The sequence below is a fragment of the Pyrgilauda ruficollis genome, unplaced genomic scaffold (genome assembly GCF_017590135.1).
Source record: "Pyrgilauda ruficollis isolate IOZ18807 unplaced genomic scaffold, ASM1759013v1 scaffold20, whole genome shotgun sequence".
Classification (NCBI taxonomy): Eukaryota; Metazoa; Chordata; class Aves; order Passeriformes; family Passeridae; genus Pyrgilauda; species Pyrgilauda ruficollis.
In genome coordinates, this window is record NW_024519207.1 from 1,441,362 (window position 1) to 1,459,851 (window position 18,490).

An 18,490-nucleotide genomic window follows, 5' to 3' on the forward strand; every position below is an offset into this window, starting at 1 on the left:
AGACTGTTTGGTTCCATTTGGGACATTTTAGTAATTTGTTCTTTTAACTTGTTAAAGGACTGTTTGTTCTGATGCATTCCTTTGGTTTACATCAGGCATATGAAGAAGCATCTGCTGCCAGACATTAGGGGATTCTTGAACACCTGAAATCTTACCTCTGAAAAAGCACAGGTCTTAAATTGCTGATGCCTTCAACTTAATGTGACCTTTTTTAGCCAACAAATGAGTAAGTGGTGAAACTGGAAGGACATGGCTTCTCCATCCTCTGAGGGTTGTCCCAAAATGCTGTCTGGTTGAAATGCAGAGATGAAAACTTGACCTGTTCTATTATGTTTTTCTATTAGGCTTAGCATTATGTGATTTACTTTAGCTGACCCTGTTTTTGTAGCTGGAAAAATGTTAGGATTTTATTCAATGATCTGAAACTGAAGGGAGACTGTAAACTTCCAGATGCATTTCATGTATTAGTGTTAACTAGGGATTTAGATTATTTTCCTTTTTTTGCTGTTCATAAAAAGGAAGTCTCAGTGGCTCTGTGTGGGCACTAGGTTTTTTATACTAAGCAGTTTTGTCCTTGTATTATCTGTATAATTAGCTGTGGTTCAGGATGGTTTTCAGTTTTCAAAGCTTCTTACCTGTACTCTTGTTGGTTGTCCTGGTCTCTCAGGTTTGTGGTTTGAAGGTAGAGCTGCTCACCCGAAGTTTCCTGTAGGTAGTCCTGATGAGCGCTTTGGGACTTCCTGTATTGGTGAAGTGTGTGAAATTAAGTTATCTAGGTAAATATATGGGACAGAAAATTAGATTTGTGTCTCAGATTTAGGTTAAAACTTATGCGTTCTTGGGTGTTTGCTTTGCAGCATTTTTTTTCTTGTTACTTAGTTTGTCAGCTTTACACCTGCGTTGGCATAAATGCTAAATGTAGGGTCTCACGTGGATAACAAATTTTAAAAGTAATTAATACAATTGCACTTTTATATTTGTGAATATGTCAGAGTTGGTGCATTTATTTGGTCAGTTAGGTTGCTTATTCTGAGTTTATTTCTTCTGTGAAGTCTAGTTAAAACTACTGTACCTTGGAAACAGTTTTCCTTCACCCTATTTAAATTATGGTACCTGCTTAGCATGGGAACTAAGATGGTTTCTTTTTCCTTCAAAACTGAGACGTACCATAACTTAATAGAACCATGTAGTGTGAAATAAAGTAGTTCAGACATCCAACCCATCTTTTCATAACAAAAGGTTAAGTTATGGCTTCTCAGGAACATAGAGTCTTGAATAGTGTTCATTTTAATGTATTTAATGACAAACTTATATAATAAAGAAAAACTGAGTTGGTTAATTTAGACAATTTCTAGTGATTGTTAAAAATCCGCTTCCACTTCAGTTATCTTTGGTAGATTTGTATACTTCTACTTGAGCGCACTAATATTGTTTTTGTGTTGCATTAGGTTTTTTATGTATAGTAATGAAGAGATTATTTTGTTTTCAAACAATGATCATCTGTTGTTTATTTGCTATTCCTAGTAGCCTGACAGAAAAATGATCTTGCTCCTTGAAGTGAGATTTTAATAATAGCTTCCTCTGACTTGTTGGTTCTCTTGTTCTCTTGTTACACTTGACTCCAGTTTTGTTGGGGTTTTTTTATTTGTTTTTGGTGTTGGGGGTTTTTTGTTTGTTGGTTTGGTTTGTTTTTGTTTTTGTTTTTTTTTTGGTGTGGGGCTAAAAACTTACTTGCAATACTGAACTACTTCACCTTGCATAGAAGACAAGCGTCCCCGACTTCAGTAATTCCCACACCAGAGAAATAACTTGTATAGTTCCAAATACTCTATGCAGAATGCTGGAATCCTGGCTTCATAGTAATTCTACCAGCCACTTAATAATAAGATGTTGTGCAAGATGTTGTGCTGTTTTTGAGGTTAGCCACAAGTTACAGTCATCAATGTAACAATTGAGAAGAGAGACTAGAAGGTAATACTTGCAATATTAATACTTATAAAATTAAGTAAGAGCTGTTATGTAAGTGTATGTATATGATCAGGGACTTCACTGAAAATAAGTGCAAAAATACAAAAGTTGTTTGAGGGCTAGAACTCGTGTTCTAAAAGTAAAAACCACAATGCTCTAAAAACTGTTATTTCTTGAGTCAAGCTACTGGTTCAGAGCTTTTGTGGAGATTATGCACTTGAACACCTTTACAAGCTATCTTGTTTTTGCTACAATCTCTTAATTGTGTTCTTAGAGTGAAATTTGTATTTTGGTGTCAGAATCATTGTTAGTTATATCAATTGCAAAAAAAGCCATTTACATACCCTGGGATTGTTTTACTTTTTAAAATACAATTGAATATGATTCCCAGACAGGAATGTAAGTGGGTACTTCAGTTTGTTTTAATTGAATCACATTACATTCAGTCTTGATCTTTGCTTAAAAAATAACAAGCACCATTCTTGGAATTTAGTCAATTATTTGACTGTCACCTCTGTGCTCAATACAAACTTAGAAGTCTTAAGAAAAATGTTTGTAAGTGAACGTCTGCTTCAGTATGGTCTCTCATCGTTGTGTCTTGGTGATGCCTTTTTCCTTTTCTAGCAAATATCTTTTTTGTCATAGTCAATTTGGAACTTATGCAGGAAGTTCAGCACTATTTGTGGCAGGTTAGAGAGGTTTTCTTTTATCAGCCTGTGCTAAGAAAAGTGGTGATCTGGTGGTTTGCCTTGATGAGATGTATTTCATGTGTTGACCTTTTGAAACTTGTATTTACATTTATTCTCGTGAATGTGCTTCATGAGAAAAAAGCAGTGAGTGCCTAAACTGAATTATAATTCCGTTCGGGAGAGGGTGAAGACTTGAAATTCCGAGGCTCATTTCTGTCCTGATTTGTAGCAAAGTAAAGTGTAGGTGACAAGGTGTAGCAGAGGAATAAATGGATCTGAAAGAAAATTGATCAGCTAAAATGGATCTGAAAGAAAAAAAAACCTAACTTGTCACATTCTAGCCATGACCAGCAGAGAACTTGCGAAGCCTTGTTTTCTTGCCAGCTTTTCTTCCTGGCAAGAAGAGCCAGCTTTTCTTCCTGACTGTGTTGAGACATGGAGTACTCTTGGTCAGTATGAAATGAGGTGTGGTTTTACGGGTTGAGAAACATTCAGCAGAAGTGCAGAATCAGTTACGTGGTACCATTTCCGACTGATGTTTGTCTGATCTGCTCTGGGAAGAAAAGCCCTGGAATAGAAGGGCCAGAGAGCTTGTGGTCTTCACTGCAAATTGATTTTGGTTGTGTTGTTTTCCTGCTACCTGATTTAGTTCTCCTTTTGTTGCAGCTTAAGCTCATTTGTTTTGATTTTATTCCAGGTGGATGTAGAGAACAGTGTGTAATTTCCATGCCTTTGGCAACATTGTTGAATTTGATGGCAAATTTGATGCTAGACTAAGCAGGCCCCTTTCAAGTGACTTTATATAGGTTTTATAAAAGATAAACTGAAGATACCAGTCTGTTTGGTATGGAAATACCAAATAGCTCATCTCTACAAGATGAAAAAGAATGTGTTTATTGGAAATACACTCCTTTTAAACTTAATCTGTGTGCACTACTTAGAAACCATGGATCATGGATCTTAACCATTGCCAAACACTGATTTACCGTGTGTTCGCACATCTATATCTGTTATATCACATGATTTCTGCAAAGCTCTGCATATGAAAATTTTGTCAAAAATACTCTGTAGATGCATACCCATCATTTAGAGGAAGCCTTACCAGTATAAAAGTAGAAAATGATTGATTTTCTCAAATTTATTTAAAACATGTAAGCTTTTTTATTCTAGTGTTTGGTAAGATTTTAATAATTTCAGTGCAGATTTGTTGCTTAAGTTTTGATTTAGCCTTTTCAATTTTTCCCCATTTATTTTTATCACAGAATGTGTGAGATGGCAGGGCTGCAGCATTGTAGGCTGTCTTCAGATAGGTGTTACAGATGGGAGAAACCTTCTGAGTTCAAGTCCACTCTCCCACTGCTACCTATTATTTCCACAATGACTTTGGTAAACTCATCAACTATTCAACACATAACTAGTGCATTATTTTTGCATGTTGTGTATGTTACTATACCTGGAACACTTACCCAAAGCTCATTCTTTCCAGTAAAAGCCTTTCCCTGATTTCCAACCTAATTTTTGGATGTACATTGACTGTTTTTTCATCTTGACCTTTGTCTTAAAGGCTGCCTTCATCTCCTGTGATAAATTAGTTTTTCCATTTCTATGATCATCCTGCTAGCTGTGGTCTAATGGGAATCCATTGTTCTTGCACACAGATGATAAGGATTGTGATCTGTTTTCCAGATGAGGTCTCACTAAAGCCTTCTTTACTGTTATTGCTATTTTCTTGTATCGTGGAAGCATCAGACAATTCACTGGGTTTTTTATGTCTTCCTATTTTTTAAGTAAGGAGAATATTTCATAATAATTCATAATGATGGAATGGGTCACTGAATACTTCCTCACAGTATTTCAGTTCTGCTTCAATTAGAGATGCGTTTGACAGATAAAATGCAGAACAAAACCTTTGTTCTCAGCATTTACAAATGCACTTTTGCACCTCTACTTATTCTTAAGAACAGTTTTCTAATGCTTGTGTGTAATGGTTTTGTTACATAATCTTGTATACTTGCCTTTCATATGGCAGAAAAAGGAAAAAGAATTTTGCAGCTTTATACAAGTCTATTAAAGATGATTGTTATTTACTTATGAGTTAGAAATACTCCATTGTCCTGAGACTTTAGAAATGTGTTGAATCTTCAGTACCACAAATTGAAAGTAATTTCAGAATGACTGCTCTGATTCATCCTAAGTAGAAGAAACTAGCAGATTTTTATGCTGTGTGTGGTGGCAAGACAAAATTCAGCTTTGGAAAAGTCTGCTTCTTCTCCACCTCATTTTTGAGCTGTCTAGGTGATAATCCTAACAAACAGTGCACATTTGTATTTGGTTCAAGGGAAAAGTGCATAGTTTCCCAGCCTTTTGAGTTCTCTTGCAAAAGAATTCTGTCTCCCTGGTAACGATTAAAACTGGGGAAATTGCTCTTTGTTGGAATGCTGTCCTTTGCCCAAGTTCTAAATTCTACTAACACTTGGCACTTCCCCTTTTGCATCAATACAGGGTTCCCATAAGCTGTTAGTTTCGTTCATTTATGCAGGATTAACTGTGTTAAAGGAAAAAAAAAATTGGGATAACAGCATGGTGTGGCCTTTCCTCAGCTGTACTGCACTTCTTAGAATTTAGAAATTATTATATCTACAGAAAGGCCAGTGGGTCTTGAAGTGTCCAGTTGTCTGCACACAGGTACTGACTGCTGTGGGTTATATGTAAGAGCCTTACACTGGCTTTTGTTGTTACCTGCATGGTGTTTTGTTTGGCACTTACTGTAGTGAAATGATTGTAGCAACCTTGAGTGACATTTTAATCCATTGCCCTTCCTTAGTAAGATAGATTAAGTTCTAGTTAAATATCTGTTAGCTTGTATGTGAGGAAATTAATACATAAATACATATATATGGAAAAAATTGAATACAGATCTGAGTTTATTGGTCTCACTGCCAGGCAAAGATCAAAGGTATGTACAATTTACATATTTTGTTCCTGATCCGTCATCTAGCATATGGGTCTGTTTCTTGTGCAGATTGATAATGAAGGCAACTTTGTCAGTCATCTCAAGCAGAACTGGCTAACCTGGGTTCTGAAACAGAGTAGCTCTTTGAAATCCTGTGTGCTTTGTAAAGAGCCCAACAGAAACAACTTTATCAAAATTCAAACACATGCTTTTGTTTAGGAGAGATGTTTGTCACCACTTCCCAATCACTGTCTTGGGAAAAGTGAATGAAACATTGCTGCCACCTTGAGGTTGTTGTTTTCTGAGTACAGTGTGAAGCTTAGCTTGCACAGTGTACTTGAGTTTAATGTATTGACTCTATATTGTAAAAGTTAATTATTAGGAGTGCATGGAGTCCATCAGTGTGCATCAGTCCCTTAGCACAGGCTGTGGTAAACTGAATTAGAAAATACATGTAATCTCCACCCCCGAGAAGTAAGAACTTGTGGATTTTTTCTTGCCAGATTTGTTCCCTGATCTAATTCACTACATAATGCTATAAACAATTGTCCTGGCACAGTGGGAAGGTCAGTACAGGTCAGGGTTGAGCAGGGATGGCTGAGGCAGCCTGAGTAGCATTGCATTGAGTGTATTAGTGCAGAGCAGACCTGCCCCATCTTTCATCTGTGTTGTGAGAATTTCATAGTTACCCTCAGAACATCTCTCACAGGCTTAATACTGATTTTAAAATACTCTTTTGTTAATATCTTCTTGTCTGTTTCTTGTACGTTCTATAGACCACTTGTCTTTCTGCCTCTTACAGCATGACTTGTTCTTTTCAGATTTCACCACATAAATCTTCTTGCTGAAATTTTACTGAATTTGTTCCAAATGGTCTTGTTTCATTCCCCTTCCACTGTGTTGGAAAGCACCAGGATTTTTCAGGGATGCATCTGCCTGTAGAGTTGGTTAAAATGATCTTCCATCACTCTTGTTCCTTTCCTGAGAAACATTTGGCTTCATGAGGACCCAAAACTTGGAATTGTAGAGTTTACTTAGAGGAAATTAAATAGTTTTATTTTAAGTGTTGCAAAATTGTCAGTGTAAAGATAAAATCATTTGCCTGAGACCCCAGTGAAACCTGAATTACCAGTTCAAGATGTGGTATTAAAGCGTATGAGTTTTTGATTTTCCTTTTTGATTTTCTCTTTTGTGTAACTTAGAAGTATTGGCTTACTTTCCTCCTTGATTTTCATAGATTTTACTGTTAAAGTACTGTTGCATTTTGTATTACTCTCCCTCTCATTGTTCAATGTGCTAGAGCACTGACAATTGCAAAACATTTAATCTGATCTCTGAAAGATTTTGTGGAACGGTAGGGTGGGAAAGTCATCCATATCTACAGAAAGGAAGCCAGTTTTCCATAATTAGTAGCTGAATGAAGTTCAGACACTAGTTGGATAGTAGAGAAGGGGTAAAATAAGTGAAAGCTTTCTTTTCAAGCTTTGATCTTGCAAGGAAATTTAATTATACAGTATATAGAAGTATACTTACCTGTCTTACCACCCTGTAATAACAGTGTATTTGTCTTGTAGTGATTATATCACATTGAAAGATGAAATTATCTTAAAGGAATTGAGCTTTATTCTTCTGCAAATAAGTAATTGGTGCCTTCTCAATGTCCTGAAAAAGTAGTCTTTATTTCCAGGAATACTCTGTGCTCAAACCACAGTTCGAGCAAATGTTCTGTTGCTACAGGAATCCCGGTCCATTCTATTTGTGTTTATAAGGCACGTGACAAAACATATGCAGGAAAATGCTGCCCATGAGATGGTGTTTGCATATTGCATCCTGGCTGTGTTTATTTCAGGAACAGGAGAATTCGCTATTGCATTTTGATTGTTTGTGACATTAGTAAATTGATATCCCAACTGTATGGTGTTACAAAGAAATGGATCTGGTCTGCAGAAAAGTAGATTAATCTAAGGTTAATTTTGTAATTTTGGATGCTATAGGCTTTTCCTTTCCTTAGAGAATTTGAAAGGTAATAACTGCAGTTGTTACAAATGGGCAAGCACAAAGTATCTGGATTAGATAACTTATGATACAAATGCTGAAGAAATATTATTTTAAAGAACTTAGTAATTTTCAAATGTGTTAAAATAACTCTATATTGTCTTTACTGAAAAATCTGTGTAAGCTTAATAGAAAGTCTTACGTGAAAAAGCATCTCAAGTATTTGATGCAGGAATGTGCTATTATAATTTAATAATACCAATTTCTGATGCTGGTTGTATTTCTGAAAGTATAAATATGAAAAATAAGTCTTCGAGATAAGCATAAAAAACTAATATCCTCTTCACTTTGTTTTATTACAGTCAGAGATTAGAAATGAAAGCACAAGTTGCAGATGCATTCATAGCAAAATTCCAGCTGACACCGGATGAAATGAATCTGCTTCGAGGCACAAAAGATGAGCCAATTACTGAGGTAGCTCAATGAACATTAAAATCTTCACCCTGAACTAAAATGTAGAAATGCCCTAACTGAATTGTACATGAGATATTATTTTTGGTTTGCAATTTAATTTTTATGGAGGAGTGTACCTTTTAAGAGTATGGTGGATTTGTGATGAGTTTGAAATGTATGATGAAAGATTTCAGTAAAGAGACAGAAAACCAACATTAAATTCTAGTTTGTGTAATGATGTAATGAGTTTGAGGCAAATGAGCTCTTATGTAATCAGTTTGAGGCAAAGTAGTTCTCATATGGTTCTACACTTCGAAAAGACCTTTATGAAGTCTGAATTTTCAGTGGAGATAGTTTAAAACTTCATGAGACTCAAAGCAAATGAGAAGCTTGCAGCTCTGTAGTACTGCCACTGTGCATATGTGTGTACATTTTGCGTATTCATGTATATAGGTATTCAGTGACTTGGGACAATATCATCTGAGGCTTTCCCTCAATGTTATTTGCTTGCTAAAGATATTAGGTGCTGATTCGCTTCAGTCACCTTCCAAAACAAGTTTTGGAATATGTTATGGTTTGAATAAGAAGACGAAGTAAAAGGAAACTTGTTCTACAGTAAAAGCAAACTGAATAATGAAAGAATTGAGTATACTGAATAGACTTTTTTATCACTGTAGTTGCATGGAAAGCTTCACATAGTGTATCAGCAGGTAGTCCAGATTTATCTCATTCTCACTGGCATCCTGTTTGCATTAAAACACTATTAAAAACATGGAACTGTAACCATAAACAGTGCTAATGAAAGCATAAATGGAATATGCTAAATAATTATGCTCTTGAGTAATTGCTGTATGCTTTTGTACACTATTGCCATGAAAGAACATTCTAGTTTCTAGAAAGCGCCCATTGCAGGGAGCAATGACAGCAACGCCGTGCCAGTTACTGCACGATTGGTTTGCAGCCAGCAAGGGCTCGTCTTTTTGATACTTCATCTAAAAGATGTGCAGAAGTAACTGAGATAAAACAGTTATTCTGCTTTAGTTGGTAGTCTTCATTAACATTGTGTGTGCATTTCCGCTATGATAGAGTCAACCAGTATGCTTAAAACACCTTTAGTCAGACCTGTGGTTTGGAAATTTTCTTTTATCCCAAAGGAAGAGTGCTTTGGGTTTTAATAAACATGGTCTTTAACACAGTTGATGTAAGGCGGTAGATTAAATTGCTGGCCTCTTGTACTTAAATTGTATCTATTTTTATGTGGCTTGAACCAGAATGAACTTTGCTGAGCAAACTCTGTTCAAATCACAAAAGATTTAACAAACAGTTGTATCTGAAATAGCTGGTCTCCTCCAAGGCATTTGAAATATGTCTTCATAAGAAGGTCTGTTTGAAAATGTTACTGGCTTTCCATTTGCACTCTGAAACTAATAAAGTAACATTTTTAGCCATATGTACTTGTCTTCTAGGCTTTGCGTTTGTTTTTTTTTTTCCACTGATGCTGTTGAGTTACTCCACAGAGAAAGGTTGTTCTGGAAAACCTTAGTCTAGTCAATTGCAAATGGTTTTTTTTCAATTTTTTTAAAAGAATAGTTATCTCATTTCATGAGTACAAAAATATCAACCTGTAATCATTGTACTTTACAATGTTTCATTTTGCTCTGTAGTTTCTAACAGTAATGGGAGATGTAATGCATAGCAGTGTCCTCAAAATCTCCCTAGGGTTACCTAATGGATGTGAAACACACATACTTCACAACTTGACAGTACAGGTTACGAACACATCTTTAGTGCTTTTTCTTATTTTCTTTTTTTTTTTCTTTTGTGAATGAAAAGTTTGATACAATGGGAAACTAAAAAATTCTAAGGCTCTTAAGATGGAATGAAAGTTAAGTGGCAAAGGTGGGGTGTGAATTTTAAAAGCAGCTTTTGTAACACAGACCTGCAAGAAACTTAGGAATGGAATTGAAAGAGGGAGTATAGAGTGCTAGAGATTTGAATAGGAATTACTGCTTTTACACACTGCTTGTATTTTGTTTTTGAATTTATTTAGGATTTTTTCAAGGCTTTGGGACGAGTAAAACAAATTCATGATGATGTCAAGATTCTCCTCCGAACAAATCAGCAAAGGGCAGGGTGAGTCCTACTTAAATGAGTGCAAGAGAACTATCTGCACTTAAAAGCAGAAGTTAAAGCAAGGTCTCATTCTTTGCTTCATATGACAGAATATATACAGAAATATACAGAATATTTCACCAAAAAATATTTTAAATACTCAAAATTTTAATAATGGTATGTTTAATTTGACTTGCACATGCCTTTGCTAATACTGCCTAAAATAGTATTTGCAAATAAACTTCTTATTTGTCTTGTAGCTTGGAAATTATGGAACAGATGGCTTTACTGCAAGAGACATCTTATGAACGACTTTACAGATGGACTCAAAGTAGGACTAAGAATGTTTTTGTGTTTATGCTTATTATTATGATGATTCCTATAATTCCTTCATGTGGATTGAATTTAGCAGAAACCCTTCCAAGATATGTTAACACTTTGGTTTACTTCTTAGGGAACCAAACTGCTAATTGGCAATTCTTTCATTTTTTTGGGTCAATTTCATTATTATAAAAGTGGATTATTCATTAGCTGTTCTTCAGTGGATGCTGAAACCTCAGATAGTGGTTGTGGTTTCACCCTTACGAAAAGTCATAATTTTTCTGTCAATGTTTGATTTAGTTTATAAGATTTCCATGTTCTTGCCTGGACTATAAAAGATTATATAGTTATTTTGATGAGAGAAAAAAATAACAGAACCAAACGGCAAAACAAACAGCTTGCTTAACTAGTTGCTCCATTTTTTCTTAATAGTTTACCTGAAACGTGGTAAACAGTTACAAAAGAGCCCAATAAAATTGTGAATGTTGAATGAGTCAACATTTGTATGTGGGCATGAAGAAATAGTAAGCTTCCTTTAATCATTTTTATTGTTGAAATTGGGGATGGACATGCATTTTACAGTACTGGTTGCAGGGGAATTTAATTGTATTAACACTAACTGGTCCAGATAACATATTCTGAAGTCTTAAAATTAAAAGCCTTTAAGTTTTTAACTCATTTTCTTGTTTTGACAGCTTGTATAAAATTTATTACAGGGTAAAGAATGTGCTTTTGTGTTGGTATTTTATAGATGAATGCAGGACTTTGACACAAGAATCATGTGACATTTCTCCAGTTCTCGCTCAAGCCATGGAAGCCTTACAAGATAGACCTGTCTTGTACAAGTAAGTGTTTGCTATTATCTCTAACAGAAGCTGGTATTTTGAGTTTATAAAACTTAAAGATGGGCATGAATTACAGTGCCAAGACTGGTGGCATTTTGGTCCTGTGCCAAATTCAAAACTACCCAGAAATTTAAGTTATAAAAAATTATATTTCAACTGTTTTAAATTTCAGAAGTCTTTTTGACGTAATTATGATACAGGAAATGTCATTGGACTTTTCTATCTTACAAGTTTCTAATTAAAGTAAAATGTCAGGCTGTTTCTATTTAAATGAATGGTGAATTTCTGTGCTCTCATTCTAGGATTTTTCTGAAGTAAAACAATCCTGTTCAAAACATGTGATTTTGTCTTTTAAGTCCCCAAAGTAAAAAATTGGTAAAGGCTAATTAGCTTTTACTGATGTGTTTGTGGTTATAAGAATGTCTTCCATTATGAGTTATACAGTAATCTATTAAAAAATCCTACATATGGACCTCTAAAGTGTAGAGGTATTTATATATCTGTATCTGTGTAAAGTACTACTGTTCTTATTCTGAATTTGCTGTTGTTGAAGTAAATTAAATGGTACTTAGGAGAATGAACCAGCAGGTGGCACTGTAAGAACTGTTTATTGGGGTGAACATCCCTGAAGAGTTATTTACACTTCTTTGGGTTTAGGGCTTTTGGTTTTCGTTTGACTTTTTCTATTTATTTATTTGTTTTTTTTTATGCATTTATCACATTTTGCAACCATTGAAAATTGCTTTCAGCCACAGGTATCCAGGGCAGCAGAGTAACAGACAGCCTTTCAAAGGCTACTCTGTCTTTAGGAGTGGTGTCAATGTGAAGGTGTAGGTACATGATGCTGTAAAGCTCCATGGAGCCCTTCACAGGAAAAATACATAGGACCTGAAAGGTGCTGTCAGTGTGTGAGAGAAAGCTCAGATCTGGACATGCTCAGTCAGCTCTCTGGTTAATGTGAGGGAGAAGTGGTGTCACTTGACCTGCCCAGCTGTAGGATGGTGTGTTGGAGTACTTCAGGCCATAGCTGGGAACTGCAGTCCTTTCCTGCATTCTCTCCCCTACACCCTCTTTTACAGCTGCAAAAGATCAGTCACTATGCTGTTCACAACATTTTATGGGATTCTTTTTAGATACAGTTTTATTTTCTATAATAAATACTTTGTTGAATTATGATGCTTTGAAACTTCATAAAATCATTGTTTTGCTTTCATAGTTCAAGGAAAGAAAACCCCATCTTGTGTATAAATCCACTGCTGGCCAGTTTAAAATTAATCTGCAGAAGAGAATTATTTTTTTCTGACACTTCTGTCACAAACAACAGTAATAGTATTAACATAGAATTTGATTGGTAAGACCTTTCCTCTTCCAAAAGGGAAAAAAACCCCTATTACTGTAGATGATGGAGACACGTGTCTCTCATCATAGATTATCAAGCTTAATTACTTACTACAGCATATTATCAAAATTGCAGTACTGATGCTTTACATTTTAAATCTCAAGATTTAGTTTATTCCCTTCCAAAAATTTTTGTATACCTTTAAGTAACAAATTGCTGAGTTTAGAATATAGAAGCTAAGTCACAGAAGAAAACAATTTTAAATAGGTTTTTTTTTGTGTATTGGCACTCTTGTAAGAACTAAACACTTTCCCTCCAGGTTACTGCCCTTGCATCTGATAAAGATTGTGATTTGATGGGTGAAAGTGAATCAGATGGAGAAGGGCAAGAGTTTAGAACCAAATCTACAAATTCTTGTTTCTTTATATTGACTTACTAACTAAAAGTGTCGGAAGGAGTGCACTATGGATGGAATTTTTGGAACTTCAGTCAGTAGGGGATGTAAAAGAAACATTTCAGATTGGTTTTCACTTCCTGGCTCTAACAGAAAAATTGAGAACTGTTTCCTAGAAAATGCATGCAGATATAGCTGAAAGCAGTGTTCCTCTTCCATTATCCACTCAGGTTTACAAAGGTTTTTTTTTTTCCTCTTTCCCCAGTGATCATTACTGTATATTTTAAACATTACAGCTGGGTTGAAAAAAATCCAATGTTTTCTTCTCTAAACATGAGTATGTGTAATAACATAGTAGTAAATACTGTGTTCTAGTGTAAATAATAGTTATTGCTGAATTTTTTAACATGCAGGATTTTGTAATGGTTATACCCTGTTCTACTGAGAGCAAAAGGAAAATTAGTAGTTTCCTTTTTAAAACAAAATTATCATTATTGAATGCTGTTTTCAGAACTAATAATGATCACAAGATCTGTTTCACTGCTGTATATTTAATGATCTATTGTATAGATGTTTGTTGGGGAGGAAAAAAAAGGCTAACTGGTTTCTACAGATGCTTGAGAATTTTCACTCCAATTCTGCTTGTTCTAGACAGTGGACAGTTGTCAGATGCTAGATGCTATAATTATTGCATATATTTACTCTTCAACTTAACAGGTACAGTGTATAAGGAAAAACGCTTCAACAGAAATTTCCAGATTCTTCAGTGTGCTCTTTCCCCACCTCTTTAATACAATAATTGGGATTAAAAAGAACGAAACTGAAGGTTGCCTCTGACTTTACATAGCAGAGTAGAAATCCAATTGAACTTAATGTTGAACATTTTTGAAACCATATATTATTTTCTTTCAGATTTTATTCTCTAACTCTATTAAATGTAGTGCAGTGCTTATTAAATGCAGACTTAAATAAGTCAGAGAATAGCATTCTTTTTATTAATATTATTTTGTATGTATATTCTTCTGCTGGATGTCATTGGTAAGTGACAATATGCTCACTCCTTGACAATTTTCAGTTACATTGGAAAAATAATCTCTAATGTTTATTTTTGTCTGTTTTCTTTCTCTCCTTTGTAGTTTGTGTGTTGTTCAAATTGCTTAAATTTGTTTTAAAAAAAATAGAAGTGTTCTCTGGCTTGCAAATATAACTGGAATGTTACCAGTGTTCATTTCCCATCCTTCACTTGCTTTCATGCTTCAATGCCAGCAGAAAGGTAGCCCACTCCAGAAAAGAGCCATGTGTAAGTTATTGGCACCTCCTCTACCACCAGCAAGCCATTTGAGATAATGCATTCTGGGCTGTAATTGTTCATCCATTAAATATCTAGCTAAGATTGCTTTGATTAAAATCAGTGGACAACTATGAAATGAGTATGAGTCTGTTCCTACTAGTCATGTGGTAGCCTAGAAGGAATAAGCCTTGTGCTGCAGTGCAATAAAATGCTGCTTCTGTCCGTCAGCTGGACCATATACAAACAGGAGTCCCAAACCTGTCCAAGATGCTTATGTGTACAAAAATTGAAAAGCTGAGTTTCATTTATTTATTTCTGGGGGTGAGGGAATGGGAGGGTCAAGGAAGAGTTCTCTTTAGTATCTGTTCTGAGGAGTCAAGAAAATCACAGAGCATGCTGATTTGGAAGAGACCCACAAGTGTGATGAAGTCCAGCTCCTGGCTCTGCAAAGCACCATCCCCAGGAGTGACACTGTGTGCCTGAGATCATTGTCCAAACACTTCCTGAACTCTCTCAGGCTTGATGCTGTGATCAGTTCTGCTGGGGAGCCTCTTCCAGGGCCCAGCCATGCTCTGGGTGAAGAACTTTTTTTTAATACCCAACCGAAACCTTGCCTAACACAGCTTCAGGCCATGCCCTCGGGTCTGTCCCTGTCACCACAGAGAAGAGATTAGTGCCTGCCTCTTCTCTTCCCCTCATGAGGGGGAGAGTGAGGTCTGCAGTGAGGTCTCCCCTCAGTCTCCTCCAGGCTGAACAGACCAAGTGACCTCAGCCGCTCCTCATGCAGGTTCCCTGCAAGGCCCTTCACCATCCTCATTGCCCTCCTTTGAACACTCTAACATCTTAATGTCTTGTTTATGTTGTAGCACCCAGAACTGCCCCCAGCACTCGAGGTGAGGCAGCCCCAGTGCAGAGCAGAGTGGAACAATCCCCTCCCTTGCCCAGCTGGTGATGCTGTGCCTGATGAACCCCAGGACCCTGCAGAAGCAGTCAATTCATTTTCTTCTCTTACCCCAGTTTCTTTCTTCAGTAATAGTAACCTGATCCTGGCAAGACTATGGCCTCTGCCAGTGCTCCTATATAGGAAACGCAGTGCCAAGTACTTCTTTCAGTCTATTCTGCAATGGTATTAGAGGAGGCACACTAGAAAAACTGTTCAAATTCAGTAGAAAATCCCCACAAATAATAATCTGACAGGTAATTAATTAACCTGGAAACTAAGAGCTATCCAACCAAGAAAGAAGAAAAGGACAGAGTATATATATATATGTGTGTGTGTATATATAAGACTATATATATAATATGTATATATTGCAGCACCTGTCTGCAATATCTTGTCTCATCCTACACATTTGCTGTAGAGCAGACAGGCAGGTGACAACTTAAAATTTGTCTTCTCCTGTCTGTCAGATGTACCATAGGCAGAGCAGGATGATAGGAATTCCAACATCAGCAGATGGTTTTGAATGTTTTATAGTAGAAGCATTGATGCAAGATTTCTAGAACTATAAAAATGTTTACTTGTATTAGCTGAGGCTGAACTGTGATAAGATAGACTAGGGTTTTTAACCTGTTTTCATGTTTCAATAACAGATACACGTTGGATGAGTTTGGGACAGCTAGGAGGAGTGCTGTGGTCCGTGGCTTTATAGATGCTCTTACTAGAGGAGGTCTGGGCGGTACTCCCCGCCCTATTGAAATGCACTCTCATGATCCTCTCAGGTACAGTGCTAACAAGAATGTATATGAAATAATATTTTTTTTTTTTGGTTGGCATTTTGAATTTCTGACACCAATAAACCACTAATTTACAAAGAAATTTCTGTCTTTGTGTAGGTATGTAGGAGACATGCTGGCCTGGTTGCATCAAGCTACAGCTTCTGAAAAAGAACACTTAGAAGCTATGTTAAAGCTTGTGACTATTCAAGGTAGTACTGGTTTTAAGATATAAATTGTGAAGTGATAGTAAGTCCGTGATAAGTAAGAAAGTGTGATTAATTTCTTAGGCTGGGCTTCAGTTACAAGTCTGAGTTTAAATTTTCCTAAAAACAATCTCAGAATAGCTGGTGGTTACATTCTACCAAAAGACCTGTAACAAGAGTATTTCAAAATGCACTCAGTTATTTACATTTTACTGTACTTACAATAGATTTACATTAAATTTACAAAGGGATATTTTTGGATGCAGTTGAGAGTTCAGAAATTGTTTGCAATTTATACGAAAGCATGTTTCTTTGAAAACATTACATATTATGTTGAGGATTTTCATTATGCCTTTGTTCTTTTGTTTAGTTTTTATTTTTTAAAAATATAATTCCTTGTTTCTCTAAGTCGCTTTGTTCTACAAGGAAAATGGAATTTTCATCTGTCATTTAACATCATTCCATATTTATGGAGGTTGACATAGGCCACTCACAAATAGGTGAAGCTTTTTAATATCAACACTCTCCTTCAATTCAGACCTGCAGGTTCTCATGCTTGGTCTTCAGCCTCTTTGCTTTGTTTTCAGTAGATTGAAACTATACTTTTAAGACTTTTATCCTGTAGAAGTTATAGTATGATTTGCCACCATAGTTTCAGAGGAAGATATTTTTTATAAATTAAGCATGTTTACTCAATTGTAACAAACTCATGGTAAGAACTTAAATGTGATCAGTATCTGGTGAGCTTTTCAGATTGTGTGTCTCAATCCTACTCTGGGTTTTAAAGTGAATATGTATTCTGATTTGCCTTACTGCTGTAAGTATTAATTGCCTTTCCTAATTAATGGTATGTGAGAAAAGGAGGCTGTTTAGGAACTGTTGTAAATCAAACTGGAGGAATGCTGGTTTTTAAATACAGTTACAGTGTACTGTGGAAGTGAATTCAATACTGTTTGCTGACAGTATTTCAGGGAGACAGGAAAGCAGGCCTCATGATGGTTTTATGGTAGAGAAAACGACATGGCAGTGCTTTGTAGATGACTGACCAATGCTTCTGCTGTAACTGGGGAGCCCTTCAGGAAAAGCTGGGCCCGTGGAGCAAGTAAATGTGTCTGGTTCTGCTGTGGGCTGGACTTCTGCTGCTGTGCTTTTTCTGAAGTTCTCCCACTTCTTTGTGTAGTGCTTTGCTTAACTATGAAGTTCTTTGGCCTCCTGACAGGATGCTGGGCTGAGATGATATGAACATGGAATGAGATATATTTAGAGCATTTCAGCCACAGAGCAAGATACCTGATAATACAGAGTATATAAATATTTGGGGGAGAGATTTTCAACAAAAAAAATCACCAGGATAAAACGTTTTTCTGGGAAGACTGGTATAAACAAAATATTCAGTATTTCAGTCTGAAGGAAAAATACGTTTTCCGAAGCTCCCCAGGAGTGGGTCTGCTATCACTGTTACACAGTTTTCAAGAAATATAAAGAGGAGTTCTTCCTTTCATACTAGAAGCAACAAACTGGGAGCTTGGGAGGTGCTGTCTCTAACTATTCCTCTGTGTCTTGGGAGAAATTTTTTTGATGACAAGGATACTGATGTGATAAGGTCTGTAAGACAAAACAGTACTTAATAGGATACCACTAGATTGAACAAGAAACAGTTATGGGCAGTGCAACCCCAAAGTACCCTGAGATTATATATTCTTTATAAATTCAGGTCCTGAGTTGGTAGTTAGGACAGCATGTATGGTACTGAAAAACTCAAGCTGAATTTTCTCTGCTGGTGTGCAGTCTTTAGGTGTCTGGCTGTGCAGGCTAGAGTAAAAATTGAGTTAATTTCATGTAGCCATTTAACAAATGGACATCTTTTAGAAATAAGGACAGAGATTTGCATCTTCAGAGTGCAGTGCTTCCTAACAAAATTTGAGATCTAATGTAAGCATTTCCGGAGACTTTCATCACCAATTGGGATTTTTTTCCATTCCCCTATAGAGGGAGCCCAAGGAACTGCATAGATAAAACACCTACCTGGCTGTCTGAAGTTAGGTCAGTCAGATGTTTTCACTTCAATTTCAGCTTGAGTAGTTTCTTGCAGATGGAACCACTTCTTTTATTTTCCTTCAGGTGTGTCTGTACGGAGTTCAGATTTCTGTTTAAATTCTCGTATAAGTTCTTTGTACTTTCAGGTCTGTGGAGAATGTGGTAAATCAC

General features: G+C 36.1%; 1 protein-coding gene across 2 annotated transcripts in view; it reads left to right on the forward strand.

Annotated features, from left to right (window-relative positions):
- The window catches only part of COG6 (component of oligomeric golgi complex 6), a 53,438-nt gene that overhangs the window by 6,067 nt on the left and 28,881 nt on the right, over positions 1 to 18,490 (forward strand). For both annotated transcript variants that reach the window (XM_041467013.1, XM_041467014.1), the window contains exons 5-10: positions 7,968 to 8,079; positions 10,109 to 10,191; positions 10,431 to 10,501; positions 11,243 to 11,336; positions 15,954 to 16,082; positions 16,197 to 16,288. In XM_041467013.1, coding sequence (XP_041322947.1) covers positions 7,968 to 8,079; positions 10,109 to 10,191; positions 10,431 to 10,501; positions 11,243 to 11,336; positions 15,954 to 16,082; positions 16,197 to 16,288 — 581 coding nt within the window. The remainder of the gene's footprint in view (positions 1 to 7,967; positions 8,080 to 10,108; positions 10,192 to 10,430; positions 10,502 to 11,242; positions 11,337 to 15,953; positions 16,083 to 16,196; positions 16,289 to 18,490) is intronic.